The following is a 22,202-nucleotide window of genomic DNA, read 5'->3' as shown; positions in this document are numbered from 1 at the left end:
TTTTTAATGAGAAAATAATCTCAAATTTCACTGTTTCTGGGCAAGAAAAATATTCTCTTTTTAATTATATTCTGAAAATGGCTTTGAATGACCAGTGGGAACATTGCTCAAGGTTGTTTAGCTTACAGAAAATATAATGTAAATAATAAAGTGACTTTATTTATATAATTATCCTAATGATATTACAGAGGCAACAATTACAAAATCATGAACAGAAAGCTCAATAAAATATCTATGATTAAAGAGTTTTCACATGGCTCTCCATATATTTATTGTACATGTTGTTTTTGGTTTGTAATGTCAGTATTACAATTTTTTAAAATTCTATTATTATTATTGTTTATATATATTATCATTTATTTATTTATTTATTCATGTGCGATATTACATATAATAAATAATATAAATACTCGTAAACACGTTACACATGGCGACGTCACCAGCTAACTTCCGGTTTTGTAATGGCGGCCTTTCCGGTGTCGCAGAATGTTTCCCGTCACGGATTTCACCGCAACACCGGTCCGACCTGCTGAAGCCACGTTCGCCTGTAAACCCGGACGGCCGGCCGCTGTCGTTATGGGGGACGCCGAGCTGGACATGCGGCCGTTAGCGGAGACTCAGGAGACACTTTTAAAAGGTCCTTTTAAAGGTGTCTTAACGAAGAGCACCAATCAACGTCGGAGCGTCGGGAGCTAGCTGCGCTAACGTTAGCTCACAGATGTTTACGTTTCTTTAAAGTTCCTGAAACTGAGTGTCGGTTTGTTTGTTTGTTTGTTCACAGCTGAGCTACTTTCCTCTTCTCTGTAGTAAATATGGATCAGAACCACATGAGGTGGATTTATATTAAAACTACACCAGCTGGTTTTAGAGTGAACTGCTAGCTTAGCTTCAGACTTGAGTTTTAAAATGTTGTGGACAAAAACTCTGGAGGTGAAGTTTAATAATGAATTCAGACAGACAGGCAGGCAGATAGACAGGCAGATAGATAGACAGACAGGCAGATAGATAGACAGACAGACAGGCAGATAGACAGATAGATAGACAGGCAGACAGATAGATAGACAGGCAGATAGACAGACAGACAGGCAGATAGACAGGCAGACAGATAGATAGACAGATAGATAGACAGACAGGCAGACAGACAGACAGATAGATAGATAGACAGATAGATAGACAGACAGACAGACAGGCAGACAGACAGACAGATAGATAGACAGACAGACAGGCAGATAGACAGACAGACAGATAGACAGATAGATAGGCAGACAGACAGACAGGCAGACAGACAGATAGATAGACAGGCAGATAGACAGACAGACAGGCAGATAGACAGGCAGACAGATAGATAGACAGATAGATAGACAGACAGGCAGACAGACAGACAGATAGATAGATCGACAGATAGATAGACAGACAGACAGACAGGCAGACAGACAGATAGATAGACAGGCAGATAGACAGACAGACAGATAGATAGACAGACAGATAGACAGACAGACAGGCAGATAGACAGGCAGACAGATAGACAGGCAGATAGACAGACAGACAGATAGACAGACAGACAGATAGATAGACAGGCAGATAGACAGACAGACAGGCAGATAGACAGGCAGACAGATAGACAGGCAGATAGACAGACAGACAGATAGACAGACAGACAGATAGATAGACAGACAGGCAGATAGACAGACAGATAGATAGACAGACAGGCAGATAGACAGATAGATAGATATATAGATAGACAGGCAGATAGACAGGCAGACAGACAGACAGACAGACAGATAGATAGATAGACAGACAGGCAGACAGACAGACAGATAGATAGACAGGCAGATAGATAGACAGACAGATAGATAGACAGACAGGCAGATAGATAGATAGATAGATAGATAGATAGATAGATAGACAGGCAGACAGACAGACAGACAGACAGACAGATAGATAGATAGATAGACAGACAGGCAGGCAGACAGACAGCTGATTCAGTGCTCTCCACTGTGGTTTTACATTAAGTCTTCTAATGTTGAGGAAAAACTTTGCATTTTAAATGAGACGTGGAACAAAAGTTTCTTGAAAGCTGAGATTTTGTTCTTTTTCCTGGTGGATGTTTTTTTTTTACAGTTTGTTGGTTCAGAGGGTTAAAGTACGTCATCAGCTATAAATGAGACCCCAAGTTACGTTCATAATAATAGTGTTTTTTTTTCAGGACACACCTGCACCTCCTCTCACATCTCTTTCCTCCCTCCTCCCTGTGTGCGCTGCAGGAGCGAGTCCGGCCGAGTGGCTTTCCACCCGAGCCAGAGTGGCCCTGGCAGCGGCCGTAATAAAGAACAAGCCCCCGGGTATGAGCGGCCGGCAGCACGCCGAGGCGCTGGGCGGCGAGCTGCAGAGCCGGGATGAAAGCTGGAGGCGGAGAGCCCAGGGGCTGCAGCAGGAGGTGCTGAGGCTGCGACAGGAGCTGCTGCTCTCCAGGCTGACGTCAGACACCAGGAGCAGCGCGGAGGAGGCGGCAGGTGAGGCCGGATACCCGCGTCCATACCAGACATCCCCTCTGCTCCTGTAACCGCCGGTCTGAGCCGTTCAGGTCGGTTTCACCTTGAGAAGTCGGAGTAATTCATTCAGTGACCTGCGGAGCGGCTGTTTCCTCCGAGAGGTGAGCCGGTGTCAGAAAACAAAAAGTGCCGACGGTGTATAAAGATATCCAAAAGGCAGAGCGTGTCCCTGTTGATGCCTTTCGGTGCTGAGGGGGAGGACGTCTGAAGGGCGGCTTTAATCTGACGCGAGTGGACGGATGTAACAATACTTCACCACAAATCTGGAGTTTTCACTCCGTTTAAAGGGGCGGAGCGTAAATCAGATTCATCTTCTGTAGCTACGGTTTACAGACGGCCCCTGAACGCCTCGCACGCAGCTCAGTCTGTCACCATCGTAAAAGTTTAGTCGATGATGGTCTTTTATTTTTGCTCGTTTTTACGCCACTCTTACAGTATAAGCTCCGTCAGGATTTAATAAAACACCTCATGAAGAAGAGGAGACTGTTACTGGCATCGAACACTGAATAAATATTACACTCCTGTTGCCTTTTAGTCTTCGTAAACAAAAGAAGTTGCGACACAGGGAAGATATGACGTAAATAACGACACCATAATGATTTTAAGACGCTTCGTTTTTCAGACCCGGGAAACTACGAATGTTATTTTTTGTAAAAAGTTTCCAGTTAATAATGATAATTATGCCATAAAGTACCAACGTCGATAGATGATGTCACAAACCACAGAGTTCATATTTCAGCCCTGCAGCGGCTCTATTCCAACACACCAAACCACAGATCACACTTCTTCTTTCGAGAGGAAAATTGTGCAAAATTATTCTTCCACCTAGGCAGCGTGAGCCGATTGTTGTTGCTATGGTGCTGCAGGAGAATAAAGGACAGCAGTGACAACGGATCCAGAGCAGCGATGGAACTGATTTGTTTTCAGATTTTCAGGCTCCTGATTGAGCTTCGAGATCCTTTAAAACTCCCCCCAAGAAAACAAATCAGCGGGTTTCTAAAATCTAAATTATGGAGGTTGCGTCTCAGAGATCAGATCGACTTCTGATTTCACTCTCACGGCCTGAAATCCCTGAAAATGATGTACGTTGGGACGTGAACAAGATCTTCAGGATGGTAAGTGAGACAGGAATGTGGTCTGAAAAATGGGAGAAAAACAAAAGTGCAGTACCACTGAGGGCCACTAGGGGCTGTCCGCAATAGACTGCCATTGACATGCCTGTGGTGCAGTGAGGCTTCAGATACAGGTGGGCGGGGCATAGTGTCATTTATTGTGCAACTTTGATAGAAAATGAATCAGCATTGATTTTCTTAATACATTCATTGTTTTAGTGAGTTTTTTTCTGTCTTTGCTGCTTTGAGCTTCTTAACTACATTAATTTGATTCTTTTATTATAGTCAATTTAACATCTGCGTGTTTTTTGGTTTGTTGGTAAGTTATTTGAGGATTTCAGCTTTGGACTGTTGGACGAATGTCGTGCCTGAATGAAAACCATGAATCTGTAGAGATGATGAGATCGTTAAAGCGATGGATTGTTCTGCTGTTTTAGAAAACGTCTTCCCGTCTAAAATCTTCCAGAAAACGACAGCCGCCCGGACGAAGCCTCTCAGGATCTGTTCGGTCCGGGAAGCGACTCGGAGACTCCCGACGTCCTGCTGCCGGACTCGGAGACTCCCGACCTCCTGCTGCCGGACTCGGAGACTCCCGACCTCCTGCTGCCGGACTCGGAGACTCCCGACCTCCTGCTGCCGGACTCGGAGCCTCAGCCGCCGCCCCCCGCCCGACGCCCCGGAGGTCGTCATGGAGACACAGCGTTTCCTCAGGTTCAGTTCCTGCAGTCTCTGTGCAGCCTGCAGCGAGTCGAAGGAGGTCCGGAGGCTCTGTGGTCCAGCGACGGAGAGGCCGGGTCCGTGCTAGAGGAGACTCTGGTCCAGCTCCTGGACTCGGTGGTGGCGGCCTGCAGGGATCCCCCCGCCCTCGGACCCCCGGACCTGGTCCTGCGGGCCAGCCGGGTCGCGGCCCGAGCGATGGAGCTCTACGGCTCTCGGAGGATGCCGTCGGCGGAGTTCAGGAAGCGGCTGGAGGAGCCGCTGAGGGAGATGACCCGGATGCTGCTGCACCAGAACCAGACCAGCAGGGTGAGTGATTCATTTACTACTACTGAAGTCACACTGGGACGTTGTCACAGGAAGAGACGGGAAATATGAACGTCCAAACAAACCAGCGACAAACACCTCGAGTCTGGACGGCTTTCTTTCTTCTTTTTTTTTTCTTTCTTTCTTTCTATCTATCTATCTATCTATCTATCTATCTATCTATCTATCTATCTATCTATCTATCTATCTATTATCTATCTATCTATCTATCTATCTATCTATCTATCTATCTATCTATAATTTAATCAGCTGTTTTTCTTCTTACTAAAAGTCCATTTAATCAATTGAGACGTTCAGTGGTCGTCCGGTAAAGCGATGACCAATCACAATCACACAGAGAGGATTAAAACAGCAGGAACATCAGCTGGATGTGTCATCACTGTTTCATTGTTAGGACTAAATCAGACCTTCATCTTCTTTAAGAGGAAGAGTGTGATAGTCTCATACTAGTTTAGTTTCAGGAAATTAAAACACATTTAACTTCATGTTTCACAGTCTGGTTTTCAGAACTCCAACTCTTATTTTGGCGGGGCGGGACTGTTTGGGTGTAAAAAGTTCAAGAAACTGTTTTTTTTTTTTTTTTTTGTGCACTTTTGAGGAAGATTGGATTTATCTCACCATAAAGTCAAATTAATGGATCTAATAAATGAAATATTGTGGTGCACACGCTGAAGCTTCTTCTCCACGGACTTTATCTTTGTTTTTTTTATTGTCCGTGGACGTCTTGTACCTGCAACTATTCTAATTATCACATCCGTCGGGGTTCCCGGAGAGCTGAACATTTTGTTGTTTGAAAAATGACCCAAACGAAGTGTGCTCGGGTACATTTATAGCTCCAGACGTTATTGATTTACTGTTGGAGTGCAGCGAGACGCTCCGTTTACAGCAGCAGCTTCTTGAGTCATAAACAATGAGACTCTCATCCATATCTTGCCAGCAGCTCCGTGTGAGTGTCGTTAATGTTTTTTTTATCTCGTCGTGTCGCCGTGAGTCTTTCGGTGTTTTCGGTGCGTTTCCTGCCAGCAGCTGATCAAAGGGGCGTGAACTCGTTTCTCCGAGCCAGATGTGCCAGATGTGGGCGTCGACAGGCGGAGAAATGGCTTTTAAAATGTGAGTGTTGGGCTTCGAACGCGACACCTCGCGGCTCGTGTAGCGTTGAGGTCTGTTGACGCTGATGGTTTGAATCTGAAGTTGTTTGGTTGTCATGGTGAACTTTGACTGGAAATGGGGAGAAGACGGCAGCGTCCTGTTTTTGGGGGCGTGTCTGTTTGATTGACAGGCGTGTGGTTCAGTCAGGTTACAGCTATCGGTGGGCGGGACGTAGTATCGTCAGGTTTCCAATCAGATCAGTCAGATCTTCCGCTGGCTCCTCCCCCAGCTCGTCCAAATATGGTCACTTCCTGCTCCGAACCAGCAAAGATGGTGACGGACAGAATCTGAACTGGAGGCCACTACACGGTATAAAGTGAACTGTATCTTAGTGTCTGAGTTAATTTAACGTGTATTTTAAAGCAAAGTGAGGTTATTCCCACGTTAATTCAGTTTTTCATAAAAATTTGCATTCTTTTTAACGTCCTCCATAATAAAAGGACTTTGAAGATACCTGTTAATGAACTCTTTTATATGTCTGCCGATCAGTGAACTCTCCAGCAGTCTGCCAGTCAAACTGAGTGTTCGCGACAGTTCAGATGTGGCGGGGGAGGTCACAGATGAAGGGCGGGAGGGGGGGGGGGGATTATAATACTGGAAAGGACTCCTGACGTGATCAAGAAGTGCCAGCGGAGGGAAAAAACCAGCAGCGGCACATGACTCTAAAACATTGTGACACCGGACTAATCTATTAAACACGCTGCTCAGAAACAATTATACATCTGTAGTGGGATGAGATTGTCTGGGGTGGAGAGTGTTCACGCACCACGGGGGTGATTTCCTCTGGGCGTCCCTGCAACTGACAACATGAAGGGGGGAGGAAGCTAACTGTAATCAGACGTCCTGCTGAGGTTTTCTTTTGCTTAAATATTTTTAACATTTAAATACCTGCCAACTCGTCACCTTTTAGTGTCAGTGTCAGTCGGGATGTTCACGTGAATCAGTTCACTGTATTCCTGTGAGGAAACATACCCAGTTGCTCCCTAATATTTATTTGACCATTGATTGTCATACAAATAGTTTCAGTTTTATTGTCTCCAACATGATGAGTTTATTCTGCTGAATAAATAATAAAATAATGTTAAACTTTGGGGAAAACCAGAGACTTAATATAAAACTTCCGGGTCTGAAAAATGAGGCTGCAGTACCACCGAGTGCCACTAGAGGTCGGCTCCAAAAAGCCTCCGGCTCCATAGACTCCCATTCAACTTCTCTCATCAAATCCAAAGTGAATAAAATGTGTCCATCAGTTATCTCGGTGTTGTTAGCTAAAGTCACTCCTTCTTATTAGTTTTCTGGAGGTCCATCTGAAAATAATCCCTCATTCATTACTAGAAGCTCCTAAAAATACAGTCGGTGGCGTTACTTCTCTCTCGTTCCTTTAAACCACAGAAGAAGAACCTGAAACGGTGGAAAAAATGTGCTGCTTTCAGACAGGTGATTGGAAACGAGTATAACCATCATTTGAAATAATTGGAGTTGGCTCAGTTCCGATCAGGTCATTATTTAATAATTATATAATGTTCAGGAGTTCCTTTCAGACTTTTCTCAGCTCCTCAAGCTCCGCCTCCAGGAGCCGATTGTTCGCCTGACAGGTGCCAACGTGACGGGATAATCAGTGTTATTGCCCCTCACCTGTCAGCGCTCTGCATGTTGAGGCTGATCCCGGTATATTGGAATAAAATAACCTTTCTTCTTCTTCCTCTCCTCCTCTAAATTAAACTCCTCAGCAGAGTGTTCACGTAAACACACTTCTGGAAGTCTTCTTTCATGCGACGTCGTGTGAACATGAATCACGGGTTGTTGGAAACGAGGCGGCGACGTCCAGCTGCAGCGCGTCCAGATAAGTCTTCCACATGTCCGTGTGCACGAAGTGATTTATTCTTTTAACCTTTATTTGTCTCCGTACGGCCGAAACCAGTTGAGTTTACTGCTTCGTGAGATGGATAAAAGAAGCGAACCCTCACATTTGAGGTTTGACACTTCTGCTCGTAAAAATCACTCGAACTACTTGGTTTCTTCTGAAATATGATCAGATGCTTCTTTATAGTTACTCTGTAGATTTTACTGGATGTTATCAAATCTTTGTTGCAGCTTTTGTCCTCTTCATGTTTGACTGGTGAGTCGATTGAAGACCAGATTTTCATGCTTTTGGTGTCACAGACGTATTTTTTTTTACCTCTACTTTTTCTTCTTCTGTGGTTTAATGGATGACGACAGCCTGCCTCAACTTCCTGTCCGAATTACCCAAAAGCCTTTGTGTTACAGCGTTAAAATTAGTCGTATAGAAACCTTTGTCTTGGTCGTAGATGACGGTTTGGTCCTGTTGGGAAACCGCCATCGTTTTGGTCTGTTCTCTGTAACCAAACAATGAAAACGTCTGAACGAGTCCTCTGGAGGAGTCGGCAAAGTGCTTTTTCAGTCTGAGTGCGTTCCATCTCAAACAGCTGCAATTTCACCCTGCGGAGGTTCCTCCTTTTCGGGGGGGGGGGGGGGCACCTGAAGAGCTCTCGTTTTGCGCCTCGGCTCCTCAGACGCACCTGCAGGAGTCGTTAACGTTCTGGGAGGCGAGAGAGAGATTGGACCAGACGAAGAGCCCCGACGGCCAAATTGCAAATCCCGAATCCCCAAGTGGCCTCGTTGAAATGTCACTCCGACTGTGTTCAGCTGCAGACGTGTTTCAGGGAGCGAGCTTTCAGAGAGGAGAGCAGCTCGGCCTCGTATACCTTCAGACGTCCTCCAGTCCGCTGGAACATCTCACATCACCTTCTTTTATATCGGATCCACTTCAGCCTCAAACAAAAATGCTCTGTTAATTCTCCACACGGTGCTGCCTTCCACTGTAGTTCAACACAAAGCTGTTTCATAGAGGAAGGAAAAATAAATACAAGTGCAAGAAAGTCGAGGAAACGCTGCGATAACCAAAGAAAAGAAGAGGAAATGCATTAAAAAGTGTCTGAATGATGACCTCGGTGGACAAGTTGTGTAAGAGATGGACAGAAAAATGGACATTTGCGTCTCTTTGTGGACATTGTGGTCATTTTAGTGCATTTTTGTTTCTTTTTATATATATATATAGGTTTTTTTTTTACCTCTTGCTGGACATTTTGTGGTAATTGTGTTTCCGAGTCCGTTTTTGGTTCTTTCTCATCACTTTGTGTCTTTTTCTGGACATTTTGTCTCTTTGTGGACATTTTTTTGTTAATATTTAAATCATTTTGTGTCTCTTTGATGTCATTTAATTTACCGTCCGTTCAGAAATGTTGCTGAATACTTCGAACCATGGGAACCATGAGTGGGTATGAACAGATCAATCATTGATCGGTCACCTCGCACGACTTCACCTGGAACAATAAACACTTTCTTTCAGTCTCCTGTTCGATGCTGCCGTCTGATTTACTGACTGTCCTGTAAACTGCAGCTCTGCTCTCCATAAACGCTGCAGGACTTTTAAACGGACCTCGGTCACAGAATCAAACCGCCTCAGAAACAGCATCTCCAGTTTTTGTTTGTTTACTCTGCAAGTAAACAAACAAACAAACGATCCTGAGCATCAGAAGAAAAACAAACCTGCAGAGGAAAGCTGAATAACAATCTCCTCTCTTCAGTCCTTTCAAATGGTGAATTCATTTCTTGATGGGATAATCATTCCAGACAATTTCTCCCGTTGTCGTCGTGGCGTTCGGCCCTCGCTGTAATCAGAGGCAACACAAATTAAATTCACTCTCTTCTTTTAACTCCTCTTCCACTTGCTGCTGCTGCTCGCTCTCATTTGAAGATCACAGCTTTTTTGTTGTTGTTTTAAAGGTTACCAGACGAATCCCTCAGAAGAAACCGGTCGTAACGTCTCGGAGCCAAACGTGTCGTCCTGCTGCCGCCTGGCAGGACGACAGCGGAGCGATCGGATGTGTTCAGCTGCTCCCGGTTAGATGTTGGAAAAATGAGCATCAGCTGATTGTCGATATTCTCGTCAACAAGTTAAACTAATGAGTTCTCGGCCACGGAGCTGAAAATCCTCCCCGGTTTTATAAAAACTAGCGTGTGCAGCTGTTTCAGTGAATGATGGAGGCTGCTTTTTAAAGATGAAGCTTTCATTTTGGTTTCCACACCTGAACGTTTCAACCAGGTTTCATGTTTTTGGTTTCACGTTGCAATGTTGAAAAAGCTTCGTCCCATCGTCGCCGACGTCGGCCGTGTCTCGCTGTACTTCGTCCTGATTGGTTGGAGCGGCGGGATGTCGCTGTTTTTGCTTGTTTGGCCGGGAACCTTTTTCCATATGAGAGGAGAGAAATAAGAGAAAGATTAAAGGACTTTATTATTGAGTTGGTACCGTTGGACCACGGAGACCGATGTGCTACCAGAACTCATTTTCTACTTCTCTTCTGGAGCTTGTTCTTCTTCTGTTGTTTAAAGGGTGATGATGTAATGGGTTTGAAAGCGACCGCCTCCTCTGGTCCGAGGCTCCTTTTCACACCTGATATTTTGGTTTCAGGACGAACTGAAACGTCCGAAGGTCCAAACCAAACAAGGTCGGTGTCACGGCCGCCTCAAAATCCGAGCCGAGAGCCTCAGACGGAGGAAGACATGTTGTTACGGTCGGGATTTGAGCAGCAAATAAAATACAGAATGAATTTCTTTTATTAGATTTTGATTTTCCCGTCCTGACATGATTAATCTTTGTGTTGTATTACTTTCCGAGGAGTCCTGTCAGTCGTGGACCTGCAGAGATGACTTGCAATAATATCCTTCGGTCCTGTTGTGGCGACCCGGTAATCCGACAGCTTCTTCAGACAGTTATTTTAATCTGTTGGACACAAACCAGTCCGAAGGTGTGAATTCAGCAGCAGAATGGATTTGTAGATTAACGTTTCTTATAACAACCGAGTGATCGATGAACGTTGAGGAACACTTCGTGAACCAGACAAACATTCAGGTTGCATCAAACCAAATCATCTCCAGAGTTAGTTGTAATAATAAGGCTTTAAAGACTTTAACATTATTGTTTTGAGTTTTAATTACCGATCATGTATGTCCTCGGGTTTTGTTTTGGCTTATCGGTTTTTAATTTAGTTTTATTATGTAATTAGTTTTTTAATGGCTGGATTGTATCAAGTGTATCTGATGTTTTTTTAATTCTGTTTCAGAAATAAACTGTGCTGAGTTTTTTTCCTCCAGCTGTTCTGAAAAAATTTAGAGAAATATTGTCTGCAGTTAAAAAGCGTCCACAGCGCCACCTGGTGGCCACGTGACGTCACTGAAATATTTAGTCGGTTGTTTAAAAGAAGGAATGTAGAGATGTGGCTTTGGTTTCGTAGAAATTGTAATCAGCAGATAAATCGTGTTGAGACTAACGGTGTCGTTCATACATGCGGTGCACCGCTAGCTGTTGGTTGAATTTAGTTTTCACAGAACAGAACTTCCTAAAACGTCACTAATTCCATTTAAAACTCTGTAAATATTATTAATCAAATGTGTCGGGAGCTCTGAAGCCCATTTGGGTTTTAACCACCATGTAAAACCCTCCATTTCTCCAGAGTGGTAAAATGAATGCTGTCCTGAGGAGTTGTTATTCTACCGTACGGAGCAGGGAAGTGTCCCATCATGGAGGTTATTAAACCGCATTAAACTCTGTGAACTTTCAAACGACCGTTCACGAGTCTGTCCTCCAAATGTCAGCTCATAATTTATTGTTTTATTTATCGTCATAAAGTTGAGTTTTCTCATCTTTCTGAACTTCAGCCGGCGGCTGCAGAGACGCTGACGGAGAACCTGATGGCGCTGGCGAGCAGCCGCATCTCCGCCTCCTTCCTCATTCGTCACATCCTCTCTGAGATCAGCGCTCTGGCTGAGCAGCTCTGGCAGGTAAACACCCCCGCTGCTCCTCCTCCTCCTCCTCCTCCTCCTCCTCCTCCTCCTCAACCTTTGGCTTGGTGACAGCGTTGGTCCCCTGAATCCTGCATTGCTGCCAAATCAATATGAACATTTTACAGTTGGTATAAGCAGCATTTGTCTCTTTGTTTATTCCCGTCTTTCTTCCTCACACACACACACACACACACACACACACACACACACACACACACACACACACACACACACACACACACACACACACACACACACACACACACACGTTTACTTCACCTCTTTGCTCTCGGAGACTCGGCCTTTGTGCGAGGCCCTCAGGTGCGAACAGCTTGCCCCCATCGACTCGCGGCCGCGGTCCCTCCTGAGCCGGCCGTGATCGATGCAGCTTCCCGTCCGCGGTGCGTTCAAGGCGCCGCTTCCTGTGAAAGGCAGAGCTGAGCGTGGAGCCGCCGGGGGTCCTTCCTCGTGGAAATGTGTGTTTTAAAAAACAAAACAAAACAAAAGGAGCAGGATACAGATGATGTTGCTCCCCCCCCCCCACCTCGCTGAGCGGGGTCGGTCATGCTCACTTGCGCCTGTTTTCTCTTCCAGGGAGCCTCTCGAGTCAGGCGATGCTAAAAAAACACCTCAGTTTTATCAACACTGCGTTTTTTATTCTGAGAGCCAAGTTCAAGACAGAAACAGCTGAACCCTGCTGTTCGCCGGAGATGCTGAACGATGCCAAACGGCCCCGGGCCATTACCGGGCCGTTGCCGGGCCGTCGCCGGGGCGACGTGTCCTGCAGACCGGCAGTAATGAGCCTGAGTCGGTCCTCCGGTCCAGGATTCAGCAGACCCAGCAGTAATTGGGTCAGATTAGTTGATGTGGACCTGCTAATGTGGAGGTTTGACATTTTAGAGTCAGACGGCGGGCCGGCAGCGTGTCCACGGGAACCCCTCCCCTCCACCCACCAACCCCCCACCCCCCCTTCCCAACCGCCCTCTGATTGGCAGCTCTCTGCAGTTCGTTATCTCGGGGGGGATGAGGAGGAGGGGGGGGGGGGGTCTCCGGGGAAGAGCCCCTATTATGTAAAAACCGGAGAGGAGACCACGTCTATATTTCCATGAACATCTCATGCTGTCACCTCGTGACAGGAACCTTCGATTCAGCCGAAGCAAGCTGTCCGTCAGAGGTCAGAGGTCACGATGCTCCCTGTGAGGAAGTCCTTTTAAGGTCATGAAAAGACAACAGTGGTTCTCAGGATTAAAAAATGACTGCAGATGATTTCAGCCTGAACGTTAACGCCGACGGCTCTGACTGACATTAAACTGGATGTCGGCATGCCGACGGCCCGCTGAGACGCCACAAAGACCGCCGGGAGCGTGCTCCTCGGCTCAGAGCCGCCGCTGCTCACAACACTACCTGCATGAAACTGTAAGAGCTTTTTAACCGCTCCTAGGGCTGAATGAAAGTCACGAACAGACCCCCCCCCCCCCCGTCCCCCCCCATCCTCCCCCGCCTCGGCAACAGCAGACGTCAGGAGTGCCGACAGAAAAGTTTCTCAGCGTGGAGGATTTTTCTTTATCTGGAAAATCCGAGAAATTGATGTCTTCAGTCAATTCACTTCCAACTCCTGTGATTTTTGATGATAAATATCAGGATTAAGAAGACCGTCAGAGCAAATATCACATCATAGAGATATTACTTTTAATTCAAAAAATAAAATACTGCAGGCAGGAAGTAGGAGGGTGATGATAAAACGGCCAGAAAAAGACAAAAGAATATCCTTTTATTAGAAGGTTTATTGCCATTTAAAGTAAGCAACTATTTAAATGTGGAAACCAGATGCTATTTTTAAAAAGAAAAACCCAAGAAAAGTCTAAACTGGGCATCGTTAGTCGTAGTTAAATAATCTGAAGACGGCAGACGGGCCGTTTCCAGCTGGCGGTTCAGAGAGCAGATAGTTCCCATCTGTCCCGGGACTCTTCGCTGACTCAGGCCTTCCTGCTCCAGAGGTTGAGGCGGACGGGCGCTGATGGCTGAAGGGCTCCGTGTCGTGTTCACACATCGTTGGCCTCATTTCCTTGTTATCGTTCGCGTCGTGGCAGCGGTGACCTGAACGGTCGCTCGAGTCGTTTGTCTGGAGAACACGTAATCAAAGCGGCGAGCTAATGGGCGGGACGACGAGTTGGTCAGCAGCTCACGTCGTTCTTCTTCTTTACTCGGTCCGCTCGGTTCCTTTCATGAACAGTGAGGACGAAATGTGAAACTACAAACTCAACTTCAGGTGTGAAGCATTGATATTTTATTCTATTTATTGATCTAATTAATCAGGAAATTGATGATAGACTCAGGTTAGAGCTATCGGTGGGCGGGGCATAGTATCGTCAGGTTTCCGATCAGATTGGTCAGATGCACCGCTGGCTCCTCCCCCAGCTCGTCCAAATATGGTCACTTCTGGCCCCCCAAAAAACAAGATGGCGACGGACAGAATCTGAACTGGAGGCTTCATAACGTTCACAAACCGACGGGTGACGTCACCGCTGGTTGCCGCTTGTCTCAAAGATGAATGTTTCTCATTAGCTTTGTGGAAGACGATAGTTTTCCTAGTTTGATGGTGTGTGTTGACCTCGTTTACGGCATTATAGAGTCTCCCTTCCACATTCTGTGTTTGTATTTCAGCATATATTAAATCCTATTTTTGCTTAATCTGCTCACATGATGATACAGAGATTAAACACAACAAACCGTGGATGACTGCGTTTCAGAGCTGTCGGAGGAATCCGCTACAGAAAGGCTGTTGTGGATGTTTCAAGGACACCGGTTATCAGCGAGCGGAGCGGTTAATGTCCTGAATGCACTCCGGAGACGCCGCGGCCCGCCGCCGTCCTCGGTGCGCCGCAGCATACAGATAAGCCGCGCCATCTGGGCGCTGCGTTGTTCTGTCAGAGGGCGTGACACTCGGTGGCATAGACCAAACATCCGCAGCCCCGCGGGACACGGCGCCCTGAAATAAATCCAGCAGGAGCTACAGAAACCGCCGGGCAGGAGGAAATGGCGGGCGGACGTTATTACTATGCAGCTTCGGCCGTCGGCGTCCCGGCGTCTGTGTTTTAATGCAAACTGTGGGTGGTCTGTGGCGAGCTGCCTCGTCTTTCACCGTGGTTTCTTTCTGTCTTTATTTTTACTGAGTTAGTGGAGAGAATCGTAGGTGGATGGAAAACAGTAAAAAAAACAAACAAACAAAAAAAAACTCAGCTGCTCAACAGGGAGGAAGCAGATTAATCTGTTTATTGGTTTACAGCAGGATTCGGTGTAAAAGAGGGCTCAGACGTGCTCCAACTCATGATGGCGTTCAATACGTGGGCATCTGTAGTTCACTGTTTGTTTGAGGGCTGAGTGTCGCCACTGGTTTCCCACATCGATTCAAGTCTGATTCATAAGGTCCCGATTTGATTTTGTTTCTCTTAAGATAAAATCCTAATTTTGTTTGGATATGAAACAGAATCCCAGAGAACCTCCTAAGAACCCTCTAATAATGTGCATTATTGAAAACAGTTACATTAATGCACCTTTTATTCAGCAACAACAACAGCAAGATACCTCTTTTTTTTGGGTATAAGCCCCGCCCACTTATGCCCTTTATGCTTGTTCTCAGAATCTCTTTGGTTATACGAAGCGTCAATCATCAACGTGTCTTCCTCCGTGCTGGATCTGACACCTCAGGTCCATATAGGCTTTTTGTCGGCTGTTGTAGACTGAAAACAGGATATGGAAGCTCCTATTGGAGCCTATTGGGTCGTGAATGATTAGCAAGTCTTATATCATCTCATAGATTACCTAATTAATGAATTTCAAAATAATGGTTACTGAACATGTCTTGATTGGATTTTGATAGATTAATGAGTCGTGAGTGTGCAGACAGTCGGAGGGAGCCGGTTAACCTTCCATTGTGATTTTGTTTGCAGTGAGATCCCATGAAACTTCTCCGTTAGCTCCTCATTAGCATGTCCTGATGAGTTTCATAACCTGCCCGTGTCTGGGATGATTGCCTTTAATGATATTAGGTTTGGCTCGGGGATATTAAAACGTGGCTTGGAGGTGCCGAATGGGTTTTGGAGCCGTGCGGGATTCGGCGGCGGAAATGAGCAGCGCGGCCGACGCGTCGAAAGGCCGGCGCCAGAGCAATTTACCCCGTTTGGCTGCGCGGCCCTCGGTGAATGCTCGGGGAATATTTTCAGGACTCATCACATTTCATCTTTAGATATCAGGCTGAGTATCAAACTCTCCCCGAGTGCTTTCTGAAGCGCCGGGTCGCCCAATCTGCACCTCAGGTGAGATGAATTCAGCCTCTGAATTGTGGTTTTAATGGGACTGCTTTTTCTCTGAGCTGTTTTCGAGGAGAGAAAATCTCCAGGAGTCGTGAGATGAGCTGCTGCTCTGCACATGGATGACATTTTCCTAGAAACTGAACTCCTGCCTCAGTTTGTTTCACCACGACAACGCCAAGTCTCCGCGGGTTTTCGAAGGTCGGCGTGAAATCCTTGACTCCCGTCGAGTGTTTACGAACTGTTCTGGTTTGAAACGAGTTTTTTTTTCTTTAGAAACGGTCGGACGGCGAAGCGCCTGGTTCAGGGACGACCCGGCGCGAGATGAGATCAGAGCGTCGCTGCTGCAGTCAGAGCGCGACGAGTCGGAGAGTCCGACGAAGACGACCTTCATGGTCAACATCTTGCATCAGTAAATAAAGACGACGTCGCATCGATTTCGTTCTGCTTCTGTTCTCGACACAAAACACTGGAGATGAGCTCAACATGACGAATGATATGTGGTGAAATATTTGCGTTTTGAATTATGTTCGTCAGTTTGGTTGAGCTTTTTTGACATATTTGGGAAAGCAAATGTTTGAGCCTCTTGGAAACGGTTTATATATATTTAGGGAACATTCGGCATTTTTCTTTCTGGTCACTTGGAGAAAATTAATCAACTTTGGCAAAAACTCTCCAATCACAGTTGAAATGTACTTCTTCTAACATATGAGCTGATTAGTTGCTCTTTTTCCTCCTCAACCTGTTTTGTGCTGAACCATCTGATCAGACTTCCCCGGTGAATTATGTCTCTGTGTGATTTGTCGTCGGGTTGCAGATCAGTCGGTCGTCTTCAATGTTCACGCTGACTTACAAACAGCCCGACTCTCGGCTGCATCGAGCTTCGTCAGGGTTTCTCTTTACTCACCGGGTGGGGGGGGGGAGCCAATAACTCACCTTCCCAGGAAGAGAAGGGGGGAGACATCAGTGCAGTTAGTGGAGGAAGCTGGCGCGTTGAGTCGAGTCAGCGGTAAATTGAGAAGTGGAGATGCTGGGAGCAGATAGAGGAAGTACAGAGAAGAAGAGAGGAGGAAGCTTCTTCAGGTGCAGATAAACGGCTGCAGACGGTCGCAGGACGAGACTCCGACAGCAGATCAATGCAGCCGGCGACAAATCAACTCCGACCGCTCTGGTTCTTTACGGGTCCAAAACCTAAACCTGAATCCATCATGGGATCGGTGGATGATGAGAAGAGTCCGCGTGAACGGTGCCCTCTTGTGGTGTTCACGACGTCGAAGTCTGAATTTTCTACAAACCTCGAGTTCACGAGTCGTGACGTTGTTTGCTGACGTTTCCAGAAAGGTCAGAGGTCGTGGAGGTTCATGTTTGGTTGGATGTTCAGCTGATATGTTGTAGTTTTAGTCACGTGGAGTTTGTCTTTATAACTTAGATAATAAACTACGTCTGAGGAAAATGTTCATCATCATCTTTTCCCTTGTTTCGCCTCTGTGGCTTCTCGACGCCGTCCGCGTTGTTGTTGCCTAGCAACGGCGTTTTTACGACTTCACCGCGTGAACGCCGAGCACAACGTTGCAACACGACTTCCCGTGTCGTAAACACGAGCTCCATTTTATTGCAGTATTTTATTCGCAGTGTAAAAGCTGCGAAAAATCAACTTCCTTCCCAAAAAAATAAAATAATAATTGTCTTTTTCACGTCGTAATATTGTGCGTTTGATGTAAAAGACCTGATGTTAAAACAACACTTGGAAAAGGGCCTTTAATTTGAGCACCAACACCAGAACTTTAGACTTTTGCTATTTGAATAAAGGAGTTGGTGTCCTGCTGCGTTTAAATCCTGCCGGGACTTAAATCGAGGTTGAGACCAAACATCAGGAATCGCCTGACGTCCATTTTAACAGCGTTTATACGATCAACAGCGTTCATACGATCTCCGGCTCTAAGAAACGAGGCTGTTCTCACAGTTCTTCATCCTTCTCCTGAGCAGCGAGCAGCAGGTCCATCGTATCCCTGTACGTTCATATTCCTTCCTGCCTTTTGTTCAGGACACTTTTTTTTTTTTAAATTTTCCTCCGCATCCTTTTGTGTTGAAGCTACGGTGGCATCTGTGGTGACGGCTTAATTAATTAGCATTCTCCGGCTCTGGAGCTGCCTGTCGTCCTCCCACAGCGCTCGCCTGTCTCAGCTGTCACTGAAACACTCTGTCGGATCGGCCGCTCTAATCTCCGGCATCACGGGCGTCCTGCCGATGGCGGACAGATAACCGCGCTGATTGGGTTGCAGCCGTTCGGTGGGAAACATACGGCTCCGCGGCCTTCACGGCCTCCTCGTCACACGATGAGATTTGAATTTTTATTTTTTATCAGATGAACTTCAGTAACACACTCGTCTTTCTGACTTTTAAGGGACAGACGTGTTATTTTGTGTCGCCCACCAGCAGGTTAAGGACGCTCTAAATACAATAAAGCAGGAGCATCGCAGTCGCCGCCATAATGGTTTTGGCATTTTAAGTTGAGCTACTATCTGTCTGGCCTACAAATCAGCGAAGAGCAAACTTATATCATCCTGACACACACACTCATTGCGGTTTTGTCTCAGCTTTGCCTGTCATTGCTGCAGAAAATGTAAAAATAATCAAGCCAATATTTGGACCGATCTGCGCCGTTGCCAAGTACATTTAAAGAACAGCAATTTGGCTCAGAACAAAGTTACGTTTTTGCCAAAAAAAAAAAAAACCTCCTGCTCAAAACTCCAGTTTATGAATTTATACAGACAGACAGAGAAACTGTCGACCAGTTTATTCCCAAAATCCTCTGAAGTGTTAAACTTTCACAGCCTCCAAAACCATTGGAGTATTTAAAGGAGCGTCTGAGGTTGTTTTCAGTAGCAGGTTGTACGGAAAAATCTATTTCTTAAAGGAATTTATTCCAAGAAATTGTTGCTGAAATCTTCTGAATGGAGCCTCTGAAATGATGAACCAACAACTGTTTGTGCTTTTATATTCAGGGCACTCATCGTCTGTCCTTTGCTCTCCGTGCATTTCACCGGTCTAACTCCACCAAAAAGGACCAAAAGAGACCTGATTTCACCAAATGGATCACATTTAATACGACAAGTAGAAACTATATTATATTACATATGATACGAAATTAAATTCTAACTCTATATTCTCATTGAGGAGGTGGAGTCATATTTCAAGTGATGAGCAGGATGTGATGTCAGTTGACCAATTAGATCTCTTTTATTTTGTTGTATAATATTAATTAAAATGTGGTGCAGAAAAGTAATAAGTTTAAACTATTTTAACAGCTGATTATCAGCTGTGGCCAGTTTTTGACAGACCTGCACATCCCAACACAGCTGGTTTTATATCACTTTTGTTCTTAAATGAATGAAGAGAAATAAGAAAACCTTCATCGAGAAAACCTGGAACATAAAATCAGCTAAAGAATCATCTGAAACGGATCGCTGACCCCAATATGTAGTCTGGACTTTAAACTTAATGTAGAGGAACAGCACAAAAGGTCAACCGGTGGAGACGAGGAACAAAAAGTACTCTGCAGGACCGGTAGGGAAGTCTTGAGGAGTTCAGATCCTGACGTCTGGAACAAAACAGAACTCACTGAAAACAAACAAAAAAAATGCATCAATTTACATTTCTGTTACTTATTTTCAAAACCGAGAAAGTATAAAACGAAATGTCAGAAACCGAAACGTTTAGGATGAAAAACACACCAAGAAAACAGCTTCAGTCAGGTTATTTTACATTTATTGAGATTTTTTTTAATTCGACTAAGATCAGATTTATTACTGGAAAAAGAAGAAAAACATGAAACAACTGCAGGTCGCATGCAGCATCACGTGAAGAGTCATTCCACAAACCTTCTCAGGATAAATGCATTTATTTTATACTGAACAGAGACTGCAGAGCTTCGTCTTCAGTTACACACAGTTTCATAGTCATCATCATTTTCAAAAAAAGGGGCTCAGAGGTGGGTGGAGGATCTGTTAACAGAACCACCTCTGATCCTGGTTCTGTTAACAGATGCTCCGCCCACCTCTGATCCTGGTTCTGTCAACAGCCCGGGCTCAGAGGTGGGCGGAGCATCTGTTAACAGAACCAGGATCAGAGGTGGGTGGAGGATCTGCAAATGAGATAATTGAAAGGACATAATTATGACTCGATGATTAGCAAATGAAAGAAGCACAAGGTCGACGGCGGTTTGGATCAATACTCGTCCCGGTCCTCTTGTTTATCTTTTCCCAACATGTCTGACTTTTGTTTACTTCCAGTTAAATAACTAAAAACCTGAAAAACCTGTTTCATCCTGTTTCGAAACGTCAACTTTTATTCCAGAAATATCTTTTAGTTTTTGAGCCGGAGAATGAAAGAAAAGGATGAAAGGACTTTGAGGTGGAAGGTGAAGCTCGTTTGTGGCATTTCGACTGGATTGAGTCTTTCCAAGCGAGTGAACGCGGTAAACTTGGTGTTTTTGGGGTCTCTGCCGTCCAATCAGCCGCCTCCAGCCGGCCCGACGTGACAGAAGTGAGCTCCCGTCCGTAACCTCAGAAATAATAATCCAACCCCGGTGGAACTTTCTGGGGTTTCTGATGACGAGATAAACTAAGAAAACAAGAGGATAGTCTTTTTTTTGTGTTTTTTTTTGTGAGTGTGAATTCCTCCGCCTCGCCGGCCCGTCCAGATGTCAAGATACGAGTTCAGAGAACGCCAACGTGGAGGAGATTGGATTGATTTTCTGTCAGTGGAATCAGTGGATTGTCAACGGGCCGCTTTGAAAGAGACGGTCGGGGGAAAAAATAAAACACTGCGAGAGGACGTTTCTACAAGACAGAGGCAGGAAAAAAAATCGATTCCTGGGAGCTGCTGGCGGCGGACGGACGGACGGACAGAGGGACGGACGGACAGAGGGACGGACGGACAGACGGACGGACGGAATTTGCAATTTTTTTCCCATCAAAAATATCAAAAACCATTTTATGGTCTGTTATTCTGGGATATGAAGTGCAGATTGATTCGAAAAAAAGGCCAAACTTTAGAAATTGAAAATTAGATTTACATAAACTGAAGGTGTCTGAAGACCGTCATGTGATGTTTTTTGTCCCATTTATTATCACTGTAAACAGAATATTTTTGGTCTTTGGATTGTTGTCGGACAAAAATTTACATTATTATGTAGATCGCCCAATTAGATCGAATCAGCTCGCTCCGCCCCAGTTTGTCCAAATATGGTCATTCTGGCTCCAAAACAACTAGATGGCGACGGCCAAAATACCAAGTTTCAGTTCAATCAAAGATAGTGTAACGGCGTATGAACCACGGTGGTGTTTTATTGGACATGATGGCATTCGTTCCTTAACATTAACCGAGTGGTTCGTGTTGTAAAATGGCGACAAAAGTCCTCGAACCTTCAGGAAGTCTTAACTTGAACCCAAATCACGAGCCTTTAACCCGAGTTGTTCTTTGTGACTAATCCACACGAGACCTGAAGCAATATAAAACATAAAGGAAGGGAAAGTGAAAGTTATAAAATGTACCCGTGTTCAGGAATATGTTTCAGGTTACATCGGAGCCGCGGGCCAGTCAACATGAAGTTTGTGGGTTTTGGTGGGCCGACCTCGGTGAAGCGGCGGTCCGGCTCGGCTGACAGATCCCGTTGGTTGTGAGTCGTCTGAAGCGTCTCGCTCTCTCTGGGGCTTTTTCTTTTTCTTTTTCCTCTCCACTGAAAAATCAGTCTGCGTCCTTGATCGGTAAATTACTGCCCTTCACACTCGGAGCTGAGCGCCGCTTCATCATGTGCTCTTTGTCCGCCTCCCTCTCCACTCGCACCGTCTCTGATTGTCATCCTTCTCCTTTTTATTTATTCTTTTTATCAGATTACGTCTTTCTCTGCCTTTTTATATTTTCTGTGAAGCACTTCTGCTCTTTTTTTTTTATAACTGTTTTTCCCTCCATTTCCCTCGGTCTTTTTTCTTTTTCTCTTTCGTGTTGGCGTCTTTTTCTGCATCCTCGCCTTTCTTTAAACGCGTGCAGGTGAATAGTGACGACAAAATAAAGCAACACCTCGTGACAGAGTGTTGACGTAAAGTCGTAGTCGAAGATAGAGGTGAAGCTGTGCGTCACCGCAGGTCAAACACTAATTAGCAGCATGT

At 45.4% G+C, this 22,202-nt stretch overlaps 1 protein-coding gene across 3 annotated transcripts in view; it reads left to right on the top strand.

Annotated features, from left to right (window-relative positions):
* Positions 1-522: 522 nt before the first annotated feature.
* The window catches only part of mei4 (meiosis-specific, MEI4 homolog (S. cerevisiae)), a 26,553-nt gene continuing 4,873 nt past the window's right edge, over positions 523-22,202 (top strand). Inside the window, exons 1-4 of one of the 3 annotated variants that reach the window (XM_069177476.1) lie at positions 523-637; positions 2,265-2,513; positions 4,131-4,690; positions 11,597-11,719. In XM_069177476.1, coding sequence (XP_069033577.1) covers positions 577-637; positions 2,265-2,513; positions 4,131-4,690; positions 11,597-11,719 — 993 coding nt within the window. In that variant the 5' untranslated portion in view covers positions 523-576. Of the gene's footprint in view, positions 707-2,264; positions 2,514-4,130; positions 4,691-11,596; positions 11,720-22,202 lie in introns of all 3 variants that reach the window. The other 2 variants (XM_069177475.1, XM_069177477.1) reach the window with 2 other exon arrangements.

This window comes from Embiotoca jacksoni, unplaced genomic scaffold (genome assembly GCF_022577435.1).
Source record: "Embiotoca jacksoni isolate LCO1_2020_lvr unplaced genomic scaffold, fEmbJac1.0.p SCAF_73, whole genome shotgun sequence".
Classification (NCBI taxonomy): domain Eukaryota; kingdom Metazoa; phylum Chordata; class Actinopteri; family Embiotocidae; genus Embiotoca; species Embiotoca jacksoni.
This window is presented reverse-complemented; position numbering and strand designations above follow the sequence as displayed.